This window comes from Phlebotomus papatasi, unplaced genomic scaffold (assembly GCF_024763615.1).
Source record: "Phlebotomus papatasi isolate M1 unplaced genomic scaffold, Ppap_2.1 HiC_scaffold_220, whole genome shotgun sequence".
NCBI classification, from domain to species: domain Eukaryota; kingdom Metazoa; phylum Arthropoda; class Insecta; order Diptera; family Psychodidae; genus Phlebotomus; species Phlebotomus papatasi.
In genome coordinates this window covers 12,140-30,864 of record NW_026604457.1, presented here as the reverse complement: position 1 = coordinate 30,864, position 18,725 = coordinate 12,140, and the positions used below count along the sequence as shown (strand labels likewise).

The 18,725-nt window shown below is 42.0% G+C and overlaps 1 protein-coding gene across 1 annotated transcript; it reads right to left on the bottom strand.

The window, feature by feature from the left end:
* Positions 1-15,782: 15,782 nt before the first annotated feature.
* On the bottom strand, positions 15,783-18,475 carry LOC129808944 (uncharacterized; the record flags this gene model as incomplete). Its single annotated transcript, XM_055858850.1, has 4 exons — positions 17,655-18,475; positions 16,823-17,577; positions 16,511-16,747; positions 15,783-16,447 (listed from the first exon to the last, which is right to left on the bottom strand). Coding segments are annotated over exons 1-4 (2,478 nt in total), but the record flags the coding sequence as incomplete, so codon positions are not given.
* Between the last annotated feature and the right edge of the window lie 250 nt (positions 18,476-18,725).

Below are 18,725 nucleotides of genomic sequence, written 5' to 3'. Positions count from 1 at the left end.
GATGCCCCAGATACCTATGGGGGTCACAGGATTTCTCATCCCTTGTCCTGGAAATCACAGATCTTCTGGGATTCTCTTGTATATTATGTCAAAGACGCCCCAGATACCCATGGGGGTCGCAGGATTCCTCATCCCTTCTCCTGGAAATCACAGATCTTCTGGGATGTTCTTGCATATTATGTCAAAGACCCCCCAGATACCTATGGGGGTCACAGGATTCCTCATCCCTTCTCATGGAAATCACAGATCTTCTGGGATTTTCTTGCATATTATGTCAAAGACGCCCTAGATACCTACAGGGGTCAGAGGATTCCTGGAGATTTCTCCTGGAAATCACAGATCTTCTGGGATTTTCTTGCATATTATGTGAAAGACTCCCCAGATACTTATGGGGGTCAGAGGATTCCTCATTCCTTCTCCTGGAAATCACAGATCTTCCGGGATTTTCTTGCATATTATGTCAAAGACACCCCAGATACCTACGGGGGTCAGAGGATTACTCATCCCTTGTCCTGGAAATCACAGATTTACTGGGATTTTCTTGTATACTATGCCCAAAACTCTTCAGATACCTTTTGTGGTCAGAGGATAACTGGACCTTCCTCCAGTAAATCCCAGATCTTCTGGGATTTTCTTGTATACTATGCACAAAACAATTCAGATACCTTTTGTGGTCAGAGGATTTCTCATCCCTTCTCCTGGAAATCCCAGATCTTCCGGGATTTTCTTGCATATTATGTCAAAGACACCCCAGATACCTACGGGGGTCAGAGGATTAATCATCCCTTGTCCTGGAAATCACAGATTTACTGGGATTTTCTTGTATACTATGCCCAAAACAATTCAGATAACTTTTGTGGTCAGAGGATTCCCGGAGCTTCCTCCAGTAAATCCCAGATCTTCTGGGATTTTCTTTTATACTATGCCCAAAACAATTCAGATACCTTTTGTGGTCAGAGGATTCCTCATCCCTTCTCCTGGAAATCACAGATGTTCTTGCATATTATGTCAAAGACGCCCCAGATACCTATGGGGGTCACAGGATTTCTCATCCCTTCTCCTGGAAATCACAGATCTTCTGGGATTCTCTTGTATATTATGTCAAAGACGCCCCAGATACCTATGGGGGTCACAGGATTTCACATCCCTTCTCATGAAAATCACAGATCTTCTGGGATTTTCTTGCATATTATGTCAAAGACGCCCCAGATACCTACAGGGGTCAGAGGATTCCTGGAGATTTCTCCTGGAAATCACAGATCTTCTGGGATTTTCTTGCATATTATGTGAAAGACTCCCCAGATACTTATGGGGGTCAGAGGATTCCTCATTCCTTCTCCTGGAAATCACAGATCTTCCGGGATTTTCTTGCATATTATGTCAAAGACACCCCAGATACCTACGGGGGTCAGAGGATTACTCATCCCTTGTCCTGGAAATCACAGATTTACTGGGATTTTCTTGTATACTATGCCCAAAACTCTTCAGATACCTTTTGTGGTCAGAGGATAACTGGAGCTTCCTCCAGTAAATCCCAGATCTTCTGGGATTTTCTTGTATACTATGCACAAAACAATTCAGATACCTTTTGTGGTCAGAGGATTCCTCATCCCTTCTCCTGGAAATCCCAGATCTTCCGGGATTTTCTTGCATATTATGTCAAAGACACCCCAGATACCTACGGGGGTCAGAGGATAACTCATCCCTTGTCCTGGAAATCACAGATTTACTGGGATTTTCTTGTATACTATGCCCAAAACAATTCAGATAATTTTTGTGGTCAGAGGATTCCCGGAGCTTCCTCCAGTAAATCCCAGATCTTCTGGGATTTTCTTTTATACTATGCCCAAAACAATTCAGATACCTTTTGTGGTCAGAGGATTCCTCATCCCTTCTCCTGGAAATCACAGATGTTCTTGCATATTATGTCAAAGACACCCCAGATACCTACGGGGGTCAGAGGATTAATCATCCCTTGTCCTGGAAATCACAGATTTACTGGGATTTTCTTGTATACTATGCCCAAAACAATTCAGATAACTTTTGTGGTCAGAGGATTCCCGGAGCTTCCTCCAGTAAATCCCAGATCTTCTGGGATTTTCTTTTATACTATGCCCAAAACAATTCAGATACCTTTTGTGGTCAGAGGATTCCTCATCCCTTCTCCTGGAAATCACAGATGTTCTTGCATATTATGTCAAAGACGCCCCAGATACCTATGGGGGTCACAGGATTTCTCATCCCTTTTCCTGGAAATCACAGATCTTCTGGGATTCTCTTGTATATTATGTCAAAGACGCCCCAGATACCTATGGGGGTCACAGGATTTCACATCCCTTCTCATGAAAATCACAGATCTTCTGGGATTTTCTTGCATATTATGTCAAAGACGCCCCAGATACCTACAGGGGTCAGAGGATTCCTGGAGATTTCTCCTGGAAATCACAGATCTTCTGGGATTTTCTTGCATATTATGTGAAAGACTCCCCAGATACTTATGGGGGTCAGAGGATTCCTCATTCCTTCTCCTGGAAATCACAGATCTTCCGGGATTTTCTTGCATATTATGTCAAAGACACCCCAGATACCTACGGGGGTCAGAGGATTACTCATCCCTTGTCCTGGAAATCACAGATTTACTGGGATTTTCTTGTATACTATGCCCAAAACTCTTCAGATACCTTTTGTGGTCAGAGGATAACTGGAGCTTCCTCCAGTAAATCCCAGATCTTCTGGGATTTTCTTGTATACTATGCACAAAACAATTCAGATACCTTTTGTGGTCAGAGGATTCCTCATCCCTTCTCCTGGAAATCCCAGATCTTCCGGGATTTTCTTGCATATTATGTCAAAGACACCCCAGATACCTACGGGGGTCAGAGGATAACTCATCCCTTGTCCTGGAAATCACAGATTTACTGGGATTTTCTTGTATACTATGCCCAAAACAATTCAGATAATTTTTGTGGTCAGAGGATTCCCGGAGCTTCCTCCAGTAAATCCCAGATCTTCTGGGATTTTCTTTTATACTATGCCCAAAACAATTCAGATACCTTTTGTGGTCAGAGGATTCCTCATCCCTTCTCCTGGAAATCACAGATCTTCTTGCATATTATGTCAAAGACGCCCCAGATACCTATGGGGGTCACAGGATTTCTCATCCCTTCTCCTGGAAATCACAGATCTTCTGGGATTCTCTTGTATATTATGTCAAAGACGCCCCAGATACCTATGGGGGTCACAGGATTTCTCATCCCTTCTCCTGGAAATCGCAGATCTTCTGGGATTTTCTTGCATATTATGTCAAAGACGCCCCAGATACCTATGGGGGTCACAGGATTTCACATCCCTTCTCATGGAAATCACAGATCTTCTGGGATTTTCTTGCATATTATGTCAAAGTCGCCCCAGATACCTACAGGGGTCAGAGGATTCCTGGAGATTTCTCCTGGAAATCACAGATCTTCTGGGATTTTCTTGCATATTATGTCAAAGACACCCCAGATACCTACGGGGGTCAGAGGATTACTCATCCCTTCTCCTGGAAATCACAGATTTACTGGGATTTTCTTGTATACTATGCCCAAAACTCTTCAGATACCTTTTGTGGTCAGAGGATAACTGGAGCTTCCTCCAGTAAATCCCAGATCTTCTGGGATTTTCTTGTATACTATGCACAAAACAATTCAGATACCTTTTGTGGTCAGAGGATTCCTCATCCCTTCTCCTGGAAATCCCAGATCTTCCGGGATTTTCTTGCATATTATGTCAAAGACACCCCAGATACCTACGGGGGTCAGAGGATTACTCATCCCTTGTCCTGGAAATCACAGATTTACTGGGATTTTCTTGTATAGTATGCCCAAAACAATTCAGATAACTTTTGTGGTCAAAGGATTCCCGGAGCTTCCTCCAGTAAATCCCAGATCTTCTGGGATTTTCTTTTATACTATGCCCAAAACAATTCAGATACCTTTTGTGGTCAGAGGATTCCTCATCCCTTCTCCTGGAAATCACAGATCTTCTTGCATATTATGTCAAAGACGCCCCAGATACCTATGGGGGTCACAGGATTTCTCATCCCTTCTCCTGGAAATCACAGATCTTCTGGGATTCTCTTGTATATTATGTCAAAGACGCCCCAGATACCTATGGGGGTCACAGGATTTCTCATCCCTTCTCCTGGAAATCACAGATCTTCTGGGATTTTCTTGCATATTATGTCAAAGACGCCCCAGATACCTATGGGGGTCACAGGATTTCACATCCCTTCTCATGGAAATCACAGATCTTCTGGGATTTTCTTGCATATTATGTCAAAGACGCCCCAGATACCTACAGGGGTCAGAGGATTCCTGGAGATTTCTCCTGGAAATCACAGATCTTCTGGGATTTTCTTGCATATTATGTCAAAGACACCCCAGATACCTACGGGGGTCAGAGGATTACTCATCCCTTCTCCTGGAAATCACAGATCTTCCGCGATTTTCTTGCATATTATGTCAAAGACACCCCAGATACCTACGGGGGTCAGAGGATCACTCATTCCTTCTCCTGGAAATCACAGATTTACTGGGATTTTCTTGTATACTATGCCCAAAACTCTTCAGATACCTTTTGTGGTCAGAGGATTCCTGGAGCTTCCTCCAGTAAATCCCAGATCTTCTGGGATTTTCTTGTATACTATGCCCAAAACAATTCAGATACCTTTTGTGGTCAGAGGATTCCTCATCCCTTCTCCTGGAAATCCCAGATCTTCTGGGATTTTCTTGCATATTATGTCAAAGATGCCTTAGATACCTATGGGGGTCACAGGATTTCTCATCCCTTCTCCTGGAAATCACAGATCTTCTGGGATTTTCTTGCATATTATGTCAAAGACGCCCCAGATACCTATGGGGGTCACAGGATTCCTCATCCCTTCTCATGGAAATCACAGATCTTCTGGGATTTTCTTGCATATTATGTGAAAGACTCCCCAGATACTTATGGGGGTCAGAGAATTCCTCATTTGTTCTCCTGAAAATCACAGATCTTCCGGGATTTTCTTGCATATTATGTCAAAGACACCCCAGATAGCTATGGGGGTCACAGGATTTCACATCCCTTCTCATGGAGATCACAGATCTTCTGGGATTTTCTTGCATATTATGTCAAAGACGCCCCAGATACCTACAGGGGTCAGAGGATTCCTGGAGATTTCTCCTGGAAATCGCAGATCTTCTGGGATTTTCTTGCATATTATGTGAAAGACTCCCCAGATACTTATGGGGGTCAGAGGATTCCTCATTCGTTCTCCTGGAAATCACAGATCTTCCGGGATTTTCTTGCATATTATGTCAAAGACACCCCAGATACCTACGGGGGGCAGAGGATCACTCATCCCTTCTCCTGGAAATCACAGATTTACTGGGATTTTCTTGTATACTATGCCCAAAACTCTTCAGATACCTTTTGTGGTCAGAGTATTCCTGGAGCTTCCTCCAGTAAATCCCAGATCTTTTGGGATTTTCTTGTATACTATGCCCAAAACAATTCAGATACCTTTTGTGGTCAGAGGATTCCTAATCCCTTCTCCTGGAAATCACAGATCTTCCGGGATCTTCTTGCATATTATGTCCAAAACACTTCAGATACCTACGGGGGTCAGGGGATTCCTCATCCCTTCTCCTGGAAATCACAGATTTTCTGGGATTTTCTTGTATATTATGTCAAAGACGCCCCAGATACCTATGGGGGTCGCAGGATTCCTCATCCCTTCTCCTGGAAATCACAGATCTTCTGGGATTTTCTTGCATATTATGTCAAAGACGCCCCAGATACCTATGGGGGTCACAGGATTTCACATCCCTTCTCATGGAAATCACAGATCTTCTGGGATTTTCTTGCATATTATGTCAAAGACGCCCCAGATACCTACAGGGGTCAGAGGATTCCTGGAGATTTCTCCTGGAAATCACAGATCTTCCGGGATTTTCTTGCATATTATGTGAAAGACTCCCCAGATACTTATGGGGGTCAGAGGATTCCTCATTCGTTCTCTTGAAAATCACAGATCTTCCGGGATTTTCTTGCATATTATGTCAAAGACACCCCAGATACCTACGGGGGTGAGAGGATCACTCATCCCTTCTAATGGAAATCACAGATTTACTGGGATTTTCTTGTATACTATGCCCAAAACTCTTCAGATACCTTTTGTGGTCAGAGGATTCCTGGAGCTTCCTCCAGTAAATCCCAGATCTTCTGGGATTTTCTTGTATGCCCAAAACAATTCAGATACCTTTTGTGGTCAGAGGATTCCTCATCCCTTCTCCTGGAAATCATAGATCTTCCGGGATTTTCTTGCATATTATGTCCAAAAGACTTCAGATACCTACAGGGGTCAGGGGATTCCTCATCCCTTCTCCTGGAAATCACAGATTTACTGGGATTTTCTTGTATACTATGCCCAAAACTCTTCAGATACCTTTTGTGGTCAGAGGATTCCTGGAGCTTCCTCCAGTAAATCCCAGATCTTCTGGGATTTTCTTGTATACTATGCCCAAAACTCTTCAGATTCCTTTTGTGGTCAGAGGGTTCCTGGAGCTTCCTCCAGGCAATCACAGATATTCTGGGATTTTCTTGTATACTATGCCCAAAACAATTCAGATACCTTTTGTGGTCAGAGGATTCCTCATCCCTTCTCCTGGAAATCACAGATCTTCCGGGATCTTCTTGCATATTATGTCCAAAACACTTCAGATACGTTCTGTGTTCAGAGGATTCCTGGAGCTTCCTCCAGCAAATCCCAGATCTTCTGGGATTTTCTTGTATACTACACCCAAAACTCTTCAGATACATTTTGTGGTCAGAGGACTCCTGGAGCATCCTCCGGGAAATCCCAGATCTTCTGGGATTACGTGCGAAACACTTCAGACACGTTCTGTGGTCACAGGATTTCTGGAGCTTCCTCCAGTAATCCCGGATCTTCTTGGATTTTCTTGCATATCAGGTCCAAAACACTTCAGATACCTTTTGTTGTTAGGGGATTCTTGGAGCGTCCTCCAGGAAATCCCACATTTTCTGGGATTTTCTTGTATACTATACCCAAAACTCTTCAGATACCTTTTGTGGTCAGAGGATTCCTGGAGCTTCCTCCAGTAAATCACAGATCTTCTGGGATTTTCTTGTATACTATACCCAAAACTCTTCAGATACCTTTTGTGCTCAGAGGATCCCTGGAGCTTCCTCGAAGAAATCCCACATCTTCTAGGATTATGTCCGAAACACTTCAGACACGTTCTGTGGTCAGAGGATTCCTGGAGCTTCCTCCAGGAAATCCCAGATCTTCTGGGATTTTCTTGTATAATATGCCCAAAACACTTCAGATACCTTTAGTTGTTAGAGGATTCCAGGAGCTTCCTCCAGGAAATCTCAGATCTTCTGAGATTTTCTTGTATGCTATGCCTAAAACAATTCAGATAACTTTTGTGGTCAGAGGATTCCTGGAGCTTCCTCCAGGCAATCCCAGGTCTTCTGGGATTTTCTTGTATACTATGCCCAAGACTCTTCAGATACCTTTTGTTGTTAGAGGATTCCTGGAGCTTCCTCCGGAAAATCCCAGATCTTCTGGGATTTTCTTGTATACTATGACCAAAACTCTTCAGTTACCTTTTGTGGTCAGAGGATTCCTGAAGCTTCCTCCAGAAATCACAGATCTTCTGGGATTTTCATGCGTATTATGTAGAAAACACTTCGGATACGTTCTGTGGTCAGAGGATTCCTGGAGTTTCCTCCAGGAAATCCCAGATCTCCTGGGATTTTCTTGTAAATTATGTCCAAAACACTTCAGACACGTTCTGTGCTCAGAGGATTTCTGGAGCTTCATCCAGAAAATCCCATATCTTCTGAAATTTTCTTGCATATTATGTCCAAAACACTTCAGACACGTTCTGTGGTCAGAGGATTCCTAGAGCTTCCTCCAGAAAATTACAGATCTTAGCACAGTTCAAGCTTAAAGAAGGTTTCAAATGGATGTGAAGTGTTAGGTCTCTATCACTCATAGTTTCTCTCATAGTTAGGTAATCGACTTTAAAGATTTTCATACACTTTTATGCATTTCTCGCCAAAGTTTTCCTCCTTTCCAAGTGAAATTTTGCACATCTCAAGCCTGAAGGAGGCACTAAGCAGATGCAAAGTTTAAGGTCCCTATCGCTCCTAGTTTCCAAGATAATCAAACACTCATTTTTCTTATCAATATTTTTATTAACGATAAAAATTGATGAGAAATGCGTAAAAGTGTTTGTAAATCTTTAAAGTCGATTTTCTCGGAAACTATGAGAGAAAGGGCCTCAAAGTTTGCATCTGTTTAGAGCCTCCTTCAGGCTTGAGATGTATAAAATTTCACTTGGAAATAAGGAAAATTGGACAATAAGTGTTTGAAAATCTTTAGTCAAATCTTTTGATCAAAGTTGAATATCTCGGAAACTGTGATAGATAGGGGCATGAAACTTTGCATCTGTTTAAAGCCTCCTTAAGGCTTGAAATGCACAAAATTTCACTTGGAAATGAGGAAAATTGGACAATAAGTGCATAAAAGTGTTTGAAAATCTTTAAAGTCGATTATCTCGGAAACTATGAGAGATAGGGGCCTCAAACTTTGCATCTGTATAGAGCCTCCTTCAGGCTTGAGATGTAAAAAATTTCACTTGGAAATGAGGAAAATTGGACGAGAAATGCATAAAAGTGTTTGAAAATCTTTAAAGTCGATTATCTCGGAAACTATGAGAGATAGGGGCCTCTAAGTTTGCATCTGTTTAGAGCCTCCTTCAGGCTTGAGATGTGCAAAATTTCACTTGGAAATGAGGAAAATTGGATGAGAAATGCATACAAGTGTCAGAAAATCTTTAAAGTCGATTATCTCGGAAACTATGAGAGATAGGGGCCTCAAAGTTTGCATCTGTTTAGATCCTCCTTCAGGCTTGAGATGTACAAAATTTCACTTGGAAATGAGGAAAATTGGACAATAAGTGCATAAAAGTGTTTCAAAATCTTTAAAGTCGATTATCTCGGAAACTATGAGAGATAGGGGCCTCTAAGTTTGCATCTGTTTAGAGCCTCCTTCAGGCTTGAGATGTGCAAAATTTCACTTGGAAATGAGGAAAATTGGATGAGAAATGCATACAAGTGTCAGAAAATCTTTAAAGTCGATTTTCTCGGAAACTATGAGAGAAGGGGCCTCAAAGTTTGCATCTGTTTAGAGCCTCCTTCAGGCTTGAGATGTATAAAATTTCACTTGGAAATAAGGAAAATTGGACGAGAAAGTGTTTGAAAATGTTTGAAAATCTTTTGATCAAAGTCGATTATCTCGGAAACTATGATAGATAGGGGCATGAAACTTTGCATCTGTTTAAAGCCTCCTTAAGGCTTGAAATGCACAAAATTTCACTTGGAAATGAGGAAAATTGGACAATAAGTGCATAAAAGTGTTTGAAAATCTTTAAAGTCGATTATCTCGGAAACTATGAGAGATAGGGGCCTCAAACTTTGCATCTGTATAGAGCCTCCTTCAGGCTTGAGATGTAAAAAATTTCACTTGGAAATGAGGAAAATTGGACGAGAAATGCATAAAAGTGTTTGAAAATCTTTAAAGTCGATTATCTCGGAAACTATGAGAGATAGGGGCCTCTAAGTTTGCATCTGTTTAGAGCCTCCTTCAGGCTTGAGATGTGCAAAATTTCACTTGGAAATGAGGAAAATTGGATGAGAAATGCATACAAGTGTCAGAAAATCTTTAAAGTCGATTATCTCGGAAACTATGAGAGATAGGGGCCTCAAAGTTTGCATCTGTTTAGATCCTCCTTCAGGCTTGAGATATGCAAAATTTCACTTGGAAATGAGTAAAATCGGAAGAGAAATGCATAAAATAAATGCATCTGGGACAGAAGATCTGGGATTTCCTGGAGGAAGCTCCAGGAATCCTCTGACCACAGAAGGTATCTGAAGAGTCTCGGGCACAATATGCAAGAAAATCCCAGAAGACTGGGATTTCTGGAGGAAGCTCCAGTTATCCTCTGACCACAGAAGGTATCTGAAGAGTCTTGGGCATAATATGCAAGAAAATCCCGAAAGATCTGGGATTTCCTGGAGGAAGCTCCTGGAATCCTCTGACCACAGAAGGTATCTGAAGAGTCTTGGGCATATTATGCAAGAAAATCCCGGAAGACTGGGAATTCCTGGAGGAAGCTCCAGAAATCCTCTGATCACAGAAGGTATCTGAAGAGTTTTGGGCATAATATGCAAGAAAATCCCAGAAGATCTGGGGTTCCCTGGAGGAAGCTCCAGTTATCCTCTGACCACAGAAGGTATCTGAAGAGTCTCGGGCATAAAATGCAAGAAAATCCCAAAAGTTCTGGGATTTCCTGGAGGAAGCTCCAGGAATCCTCTGACCACAGAAGGTATCTGAAGTGTCTTGGGCATAATATGCAAGAAAATCCCGAAAGATCTGGGATTTCCTGGAGGAAGCTCCAGGAATCCTCTGACCATAGAAGGTAACTGAAGAGTCTTGGGCATAATTTGCAAGAAAATCCCAGAAAATCTGGGATTTCTGGAGGAAGCTCCAGGAATCCTCTGACCACGGAAGGTATCTGAAGAGTCTTGGGCATATTATGCAAGAAAATCCCGGAAGACTGGGAATTCCTGGAGGAAGCTCCAGGAATCCTCTGATCACAGAAGGTATCTGAAGAGTTTTGGGCATAATATGCAAGAAAATCCCAGAAGATCTGGGATTCCCTGGAGGAAGCTCCAGTTACCCTCTGACCACAGAAGGTATCTGAAGAGTCTCGGGCATAATATGCAAGAAAATCCCAAAAGTTCTGGGATTTCCTGGAGGAAGCTCCAGGAATCCTCTGACCACAGAAGGTATCTGAAGTGTCTTGGGCATAATATGCAAGAAAATCCCGAAAGATCTGGGATTTCCTGGAGGAAGCTCCAGGAATCCTCTGACCACAAAATGTATCTGAATTGTTTTGGACATAGTATACAAGAAAATCCCAGAAAATCTGGGATTTCTGGAGGAAGCTCCAGGAATCCTCTGACCACATAAGGTATCTGAAGAGTTTTGGGCATAATATGTAAGAAAATCCCAAAATATATGGGATTTCCTTGAGGAAGCTCCAGGAATCCTCTGACCATAGAAGGTAACTGAAGAGTCTTGGGCATAATTTGCAAGAAAATCCCAGAAAATCTGGGATTTCTGGAGGAAGCTCCAGGAATCCTCTGACCACATAAGGTATCTGAAGAGTCTTGGGCATAATATGCAAGAAAATCCCGGAAGACTGGGAATTCCTGGAGGAAGCTCCAGGAATCCTCTGATCACAGAAGGTATCTGAAGAGTTTTGGACATAATATGCAAGAAAATCCCGGAAGATCTGGGATTCCCTGGAGGAAGCTCCAGGAATCCTCTGACCACAGAATGTATCTGAAGAGTCTTGGGCATAATATGCAAGAAAATCCCAGAAGATTTGAGATTTCCTTGAGGAAGCTCCAGGAATCCTCTGACCACAAAAGGTATCTGAAGAGTTTTGGGCATAGTATACAAGAAAATCCCAGAAGACTGGGATTTCCTGGAGGAAGCTCCGGGAATCCTCTAACCACAAAAGGTATCTGAATTTTTTTGGGCACAGCATGCAAGAAAATCCCAGAAGATCTGGGATTTCTGGAGGATGCTCTAAGCATCCTCTGACCACAAGAGATATCTGAAGTGTTTTGGACCTGATATGCAAGAAAATCCCAGAATATCTGGGATTTCTGGAGGAAGCTCCAGGAATCCTCTGACCACAAAAGGTATCTGAATTGTTTTGGGCATAGTATACAAGAAAATCCCAGAATATCTGGGATTTCCTGGAGGAAGCTCCAGGAATCCTCTGACCACAAAATGTATCTGAATTGTTTTGGGCATAGTATACAAGAAAATCCCAGAAAATCTGTGATTTCCTGGAGGAAGCTCCAGGAATCCTCTGACCACAAAAGGTATCTGAATGTTTTTGGGCACAACATGCAAGAAAATCCCAGAAGATCTGGGATTTCCTGGAGGATGCTCCAAGAATCCTCTGACCACGAAAGGTATCTGAAGTGTTTTGGACCTGATATGCAAGAAAATCCCAGAAGATTTGGGAATTCCTGGAGGAAGCTTTAGGAATCCTCTGACCACAAAAGGTATCTGAATTGTTTTGGGCATAGTATACAAGAAAATCCCAGAAGATCTAGGATTTCCTGGAGGAAGCTCCTGGAATCCTCTGACCACAAAAGGTATCTGAATTGTTTTGGGCATAGTATACAAGAAAATCCCAGAAGACTGGGATTTCCTGGAGGAAGCTCCTGGAATCCTCTGACCACAAAAGGTATCTGAATTTTTTTGGGCATAGTATACAAGAAAATCTCAGAAGATTTGGGATTTACTGGAGGAAGCTCCAGGAACCCTCTGACCATAAAAGGTATCTGAAGAGTTTTGGGCATAGTATACAAGAAAATCCCAGAATATCTGTAATTTCCTGGAGGAAGCTCCAGGAATCCTCTGACCACAAAAGGTATCTGAAGAGTTTTGGGCATAGTATACAAGAAAATCCCAGAAGGTCTGGGATTTCCTGGAGGATGCTCCAAGAATCCTCTGACCACAAAAGATAGCTGAAGTGTTTTGGACCTGATATGCAAGAAAATCCCAGAAGATCTGAGATTTCCTGGAGGATGCTCCTGGAATCCTCTGACCACAAAAGGTATCTGAATTGTTTTGGGCATAGTATACAAGAAAATCTCAGAAGATCTGGGATTTACTGGAGGAAGCTCCAGGAATCCTCTGACCATAAAAGGTATCTGAAGAGTTTTGGGCATAGTATGTAATAAAATCCCAGAAGATCTGGGATTTCCTGGAGGAAGCTTCTGGAATCCTCTGACCACAAAAGGTATCTGAAGAGTTTTGGGCATAGTATACAAGAAAATCCCAGAAGACTGGGATTTGCTGGAGGATGCTCCAAGAATCCTCTGACCGCAAAAGATATCTGAAGTGTTTTGGACCTGATATGCAAGAAAATCCCAGAAGATCTGAGATTTCCTGGAGGATGCTCCTGGAATCCTCTGACCACAAAAGGTATCTGAATTGTTTTGGGCATAGTATACAAGAAAATCCCAGATCTGGGATTTGCTGTAGCAGGGATGAAGAATCCTGTGACCACCGAAGGTATCTGGGGCGTCTTTCACATAATATGCAGGAAAATCCCAGAAGATCTGGAATTTCTTGGAGGTACGAGGAGAGGGTATTACACTACTTCCATCTTAATACTTCTCCCTTGGATTTTCATAAAATCCCATAATATCATTGAGGTGACAGAAATAACTTTTTTTTGAAAAAGCGTATGCAAAGAAAGAAATCTGAAAATTATTGGCCGCTGGAATGAAATTCAGATAGAAAATTCAAAAAGAAAGAGAAAAAACATAGCGAAGGTTTTTCCATCCCTTTTGCACCTTCACGAAATACCACAACACAGAGCATTTCCCTATCTCTGTTTTTTCTACACCTCCTGTCGTCCACGAGTGCTGCCTTTGCTTTTGCTCGGCAGCAGTCGTCGGCAGAGAGGAGAATGTACAGAGCCACCAATACATACAAATATGTGTCATTTTGCCCCTGGCAAAAAATAAATGTCATTCTGCTTCTTTCACTTTATATATGTCATTTTGCTTCTGGGCTCCTCATATATGGTAAGATAAATTTTGTTGAAAATGATACGATGTTATAATTATGGTAAATGTTATCTGAAAGTATACAATGAAAATATGATTAGACAAACAAATATTTTATTTTTTAGCATTTAGTACTATAAAATAAATGAATAAAATAATTAATTAAATATATAATCTAATATATTTATTTTACCTTTCATCTTACGTGAGGCTGCAACCCACCACCGCGCCCAACCTCACAAGATCTAATAGCAGTACAGCAAAATTGTGTAGAAAAAATATACTGAAATTAATATAATAAAACGGAAATTATTAGAAACTGAATATATAAAAAAAAAAAAACAAAAACATATTGAAGTTCAAAAGGTTCTTTTATGCATACAAGACTGAACGTATACTCAACTCACCTTAAGAAAAATATATTTTTTTATAGAGAAGACGGGATTCCCCCCTACAAATGGGACACCTCATTGTTCTATCGGCACATTCCTCACATGCCATCGCATGGCCACAAGGTATAAATATCACATCTATCATTCTGGTGCAACACAATTTGCACTGCAATGGATGTGGTGCTTCAGGCTCCGAGGATGGTGGACTCTCCATCGGTGTGTGGGTACCATGAATTCGTTTGAATGAAATATGATTTTACACAATTGTCCAAAAGAATGTTCCACATTAATGCCTGTTGCGAGAATATTGAGAAGCAATTGCTGCTTCTCATCTCGCAACAGCACGTATCCACTATTCACAAACTCTTCTAACCTTGCCAAAATTGCAATTTGCAAGTTGGGTATGTCACATGCCCTCAACATTTCAATTAAATCATTGGGGGTTTTGTCAGAGATAATCATGCTAATCACCTCTTCTTCACTTCTTCCACGCACTAACATACGCGCTAAACGATTCACGCGGGTCACGGACATTTTCTCTTAAGTGGCACGGATCGCAACAGTTAAAGAAGAAGACTAACTATTTTTTCGATTCTCAAATCATTTAAATACTCAAGGATATCTAGCTAAGCTTGGTAATTTGAAATGTATCATATTAAAAGAGTTAGATGTTCATTTACTTATCATTTAACTCAACGAGTCAGACTTAAGACAATCCGTATCTCAAGTACCAAGAATATATTCAGAATATATATTTATCGTGAGAAAAAGCAAAACGTAATTGGATTCTTTTCTGCATTGAAGCTTCTACTGAATGATAAAAAGAATCTACTTACAATTAAGGTTTACAATCTGATTTCATACGAGAATTTAAGGATCACTGAAAACTCAAATTAATATACCAAAAATTGGATAGAAATCGTATTGATTATGATCTCTTAATTATTGATCAGTAGTTTCAAAGAAGATCCCTTTAAAGGAGGGTAAATGGGTTTAACATAGTTGGGGGTGAAATTGGCTTTACCTGGTGGCAGAGACGTGGAGAAATTGGTTAAATACAGAGCCCAATATGCGGCGAAGGAGGTCCAAAAACAAATTTCCTTCGATGGCGTCTTCCTTCGCAGACTGGCAAAAAATTGTCACGCACTGGCTGGGAAATTATCACCCACCACTGATAAAACTTTTCACTGATCTTGGAAAGGGTTTGTCTTAAAAAAGACAGTTTGGAGCAAAGAAAAGATTTTGTTAAAAGAAAAAAAATTGACTTTTATTTTACTAGATTTATTTTGAATGTTGCACTGGCTGCGGTTCACAGAGAAGTGAAGCTTCTCCCCCTGTGGTGAAGAAGAGAGGAAAAAAAAAGATCAGCTGTAAAACAACTTTTTTTTCCTTCTCCACTTCTAATGCGACAACTGCGTGTGTGTGTGATCTTCTGGGTCGCTCAAAATGCTCGATGCAATTTTGGCGTTAACATGCTGGGGGGCCCATTCTGAGGTCGAAAGTACCTCAACTGGTAACTCAGAAAGTCTCTGTGGTAAGGCTGCCGACGACTTCGAGATGTACCGCTTTCGTGGTGAAACACACGAAGACACATATGTACGTTTTGTACGATACACCTCCTCTTTTGAAGCTTGGTCGAGTGAGCACTGGTCCGCATAGGTCTACACCACATACTTTGAAAGGTGCGACATGCTCTATCCTGCCTTGAGGAAGATCACCCATTCTTTGTTCTAGCATGAGGGGTCTCTTCTTCCAACACACGACACATGATCTGGTAACACGACAGGTAAGATTTCTTCCTCCTAATGGCCAATATCTCTGGCGTAGAGTTGCTAGGAGTAACTGTGGCCCGGCGTGCATGTTGTCCTTGTGTGCTTGCATGGTAATGAGGGTTGAAAGTCGACACTTAGGTAGCAGCATAGGATGTCTAACGTCGTAGTCCTGCAGAGACTTAGCAAGTCTTCCTCCCACTCTGATGATTCCCTGTTCGTCAATGAATGGTGTTAGATGACGAACATTGTTGAATTTCCTCCCCGTCCACATAGAACCATCAGCAATGGCTGATCTCACTTCGGACAGGTGTTGAGACTGTGCAAAAGATATTAACTTGTGCTCTGAGGCATGGATTTCTGTGGGAGTGAGAGGACCTTTAACACGCCTCGTGGACTTGGTTAGGAATCTGAGGACATATGCTAAGATATTTTTTACCTTAACATAGCTGTTGGATTTATTGAGGATTGTTTCTAATGGATGTGGAGGTAGGACTTGACTCTCATTGGCAATATTGGAGGCAATGAACATGACACCATAAGGGTCTTCAGGCCAATTTTCTGCCTTACCTAACAGAAATTTAGGGCCCGTCCACCATAATTGTGAACTTTTCAACTCTGTGGGCAACAAACCTCGCGAAACAATATTCGCAGGATTTGAAACTCCCGGTACATGCTGCCATTTGGACGAATCTGTTAGCTTATGGATCTCAGAAATTCCGTGGGTGGTAAATACATCAAACTTGACGCGCTTTGACCTGATTTGTCCTAAGACAATCGTCGAATCTGTCCATGGAAAATACTCATTGAATGAGAGGGACTCTTGAATTTTCTTGATCAGTCTGGCACCTAGAACTGTGGCGCATAATTCTAATTTGGGTATGGTTATTGACTTAGTGGGAGCAATACGTTACTTGGCCATTAATAACTGAGCCTTACGCTCACCTGTCTCATTCTCAGTGACTACATAGGCCACTGCGCCATATGCAAAGGAGCTGCTGTCACAGAAAACATGCAACTCTCTGGATTTTGGGGATTTAAATTCGGAAACTGAGCGTGGAACATGAAGGGAATGAATGGAAGATAGACCTTCGGCAAACTGTTTCCACTTGGTAATAATCTCGGAAGACATGGGTTGGTCCCAGGGGATTTGTGCCTTCCAGATCTCTTGTAGGATCAACTTCCCTACTACAATGACAGGGGATATCAGCCCTAGGGGATCGTAAAGGGACGCAATGGCGGCAAGTACCTCTCTTTTGGTGTTAGCCTTTGAAAAATCTTTTGTAAGCTTGAACGTGAACTGGTCATCTTGTGGAAGCCAAATCATGCCTAACGCCTTGGATTTTTCTGGGAATATGTCGCAACTCTCTCTTTGGTCGGAATGATCAGTTATCTGTGGGTCATTGACACACCATTTGGCAAGGGTCATACCTGCCGAAGCAAGCAACTCCGTCAATTGTAGCCGACATTCTTTAGCTTCCGGAATGGATGGAAAGGAAATGAGACAATCGTCTACATAAAAATTCTGCTTGAGGGCTTTTGCGGCAAGTGGGAATTGGACTTGTTCCTTTTCTGCTAAATCTATGAGCACTCGGGTGGCTAGATAGGGAGAGGTTGTTACACCGAAGCAAACACCTCTGGCTCTGTAATGACTAATTGGCTCTGATGGATTGGATCGCCATAAAATGCGATGATAGTCTCTGTGAGGGGGATGGAGTATGACTTGGGGATACATTTTTGTATGTCACAGCAAAAAGCATATGGATGTTCCCGGAACCTTAGGAGAATTGTGGCAATGTCCGGTTGCACAATAGGACCCATCATAGCTACGTCGTTGAGACTGAGCCCGGTTTGCGATTTGGAACTCGCATTCTTGACTATTCGTAGCTTGGTACCAACAGGAGATTCCTTAATGACAGCGTGATGTGGCATATAATAGGAGGTGGAGTTGATCTCTTCCGGTGGTACCTTCTCAAAGAAATTGAGATCGAAATTCTCTTGCATAGCTGCGTGGTATTGGGTCTTAATCTCTGGTTTGTTAGATAGGCGTTTTTCGAGAAGCAGAAATTGCTTGGTGGCATTGGGAAGATTATTGTGCAAGCGAGTTACACCCGGCCGGAAAGGAATATGCACAATATATCGTCCCGTGCCATCGCGGGTAGTGGTTTCTTGAAAGATATTCTCGACTGTCTCGTGATCTGGAGTTTTGAGGTGATCTGGGGACACTTCTTCTACTTCCCAAAATTTCTTGAGGGACGAATCGATAGAAGCTAGGGTGGTCCCGACATAGGCAATTTGATCAGTTGGGGATGAACTAGTATGAGGCCCGGAAATTACCCAGCCGAAACAACTTTCTTTGAGAACTGGAAATCCTTGACCCAAGCGTAGAATCTTACTGGTATAAATGTCGTTATAAAACTCGTTGCTTATTATCAAATCAATTGGCTGTGGAACGTACCAGGTCGGATCGGCTAGAGAAATATCTGAGGGAATGGGAATTTGATCGGCCTGAACGTTCCAATTTGGCAGTTTTTGTTGGAGTACTGATGGGACGATTTGGCAGGTTAACATGAACTGAGAATCTGGACTGTCGTCCATGGCTTGGACTTGACATAAAGTCTGGTGCTTGGCCTTAGTACCTCCTTCTACTACCGTTCCGATATACACTTCGGATAGAGACTTTGGGAGTTTGAGTTTCTGGATGTTGTATATGGATATATGTGTGTGTGTATGATCGATGTACCTTGCACTCAATCAATTAATAAACGAGTATTGCACCGACCGTCAATGGATAAAGTTGTTTCATTAAAGTGCGATCCCGACATGGCGATCGTGACTGTGATGTGAA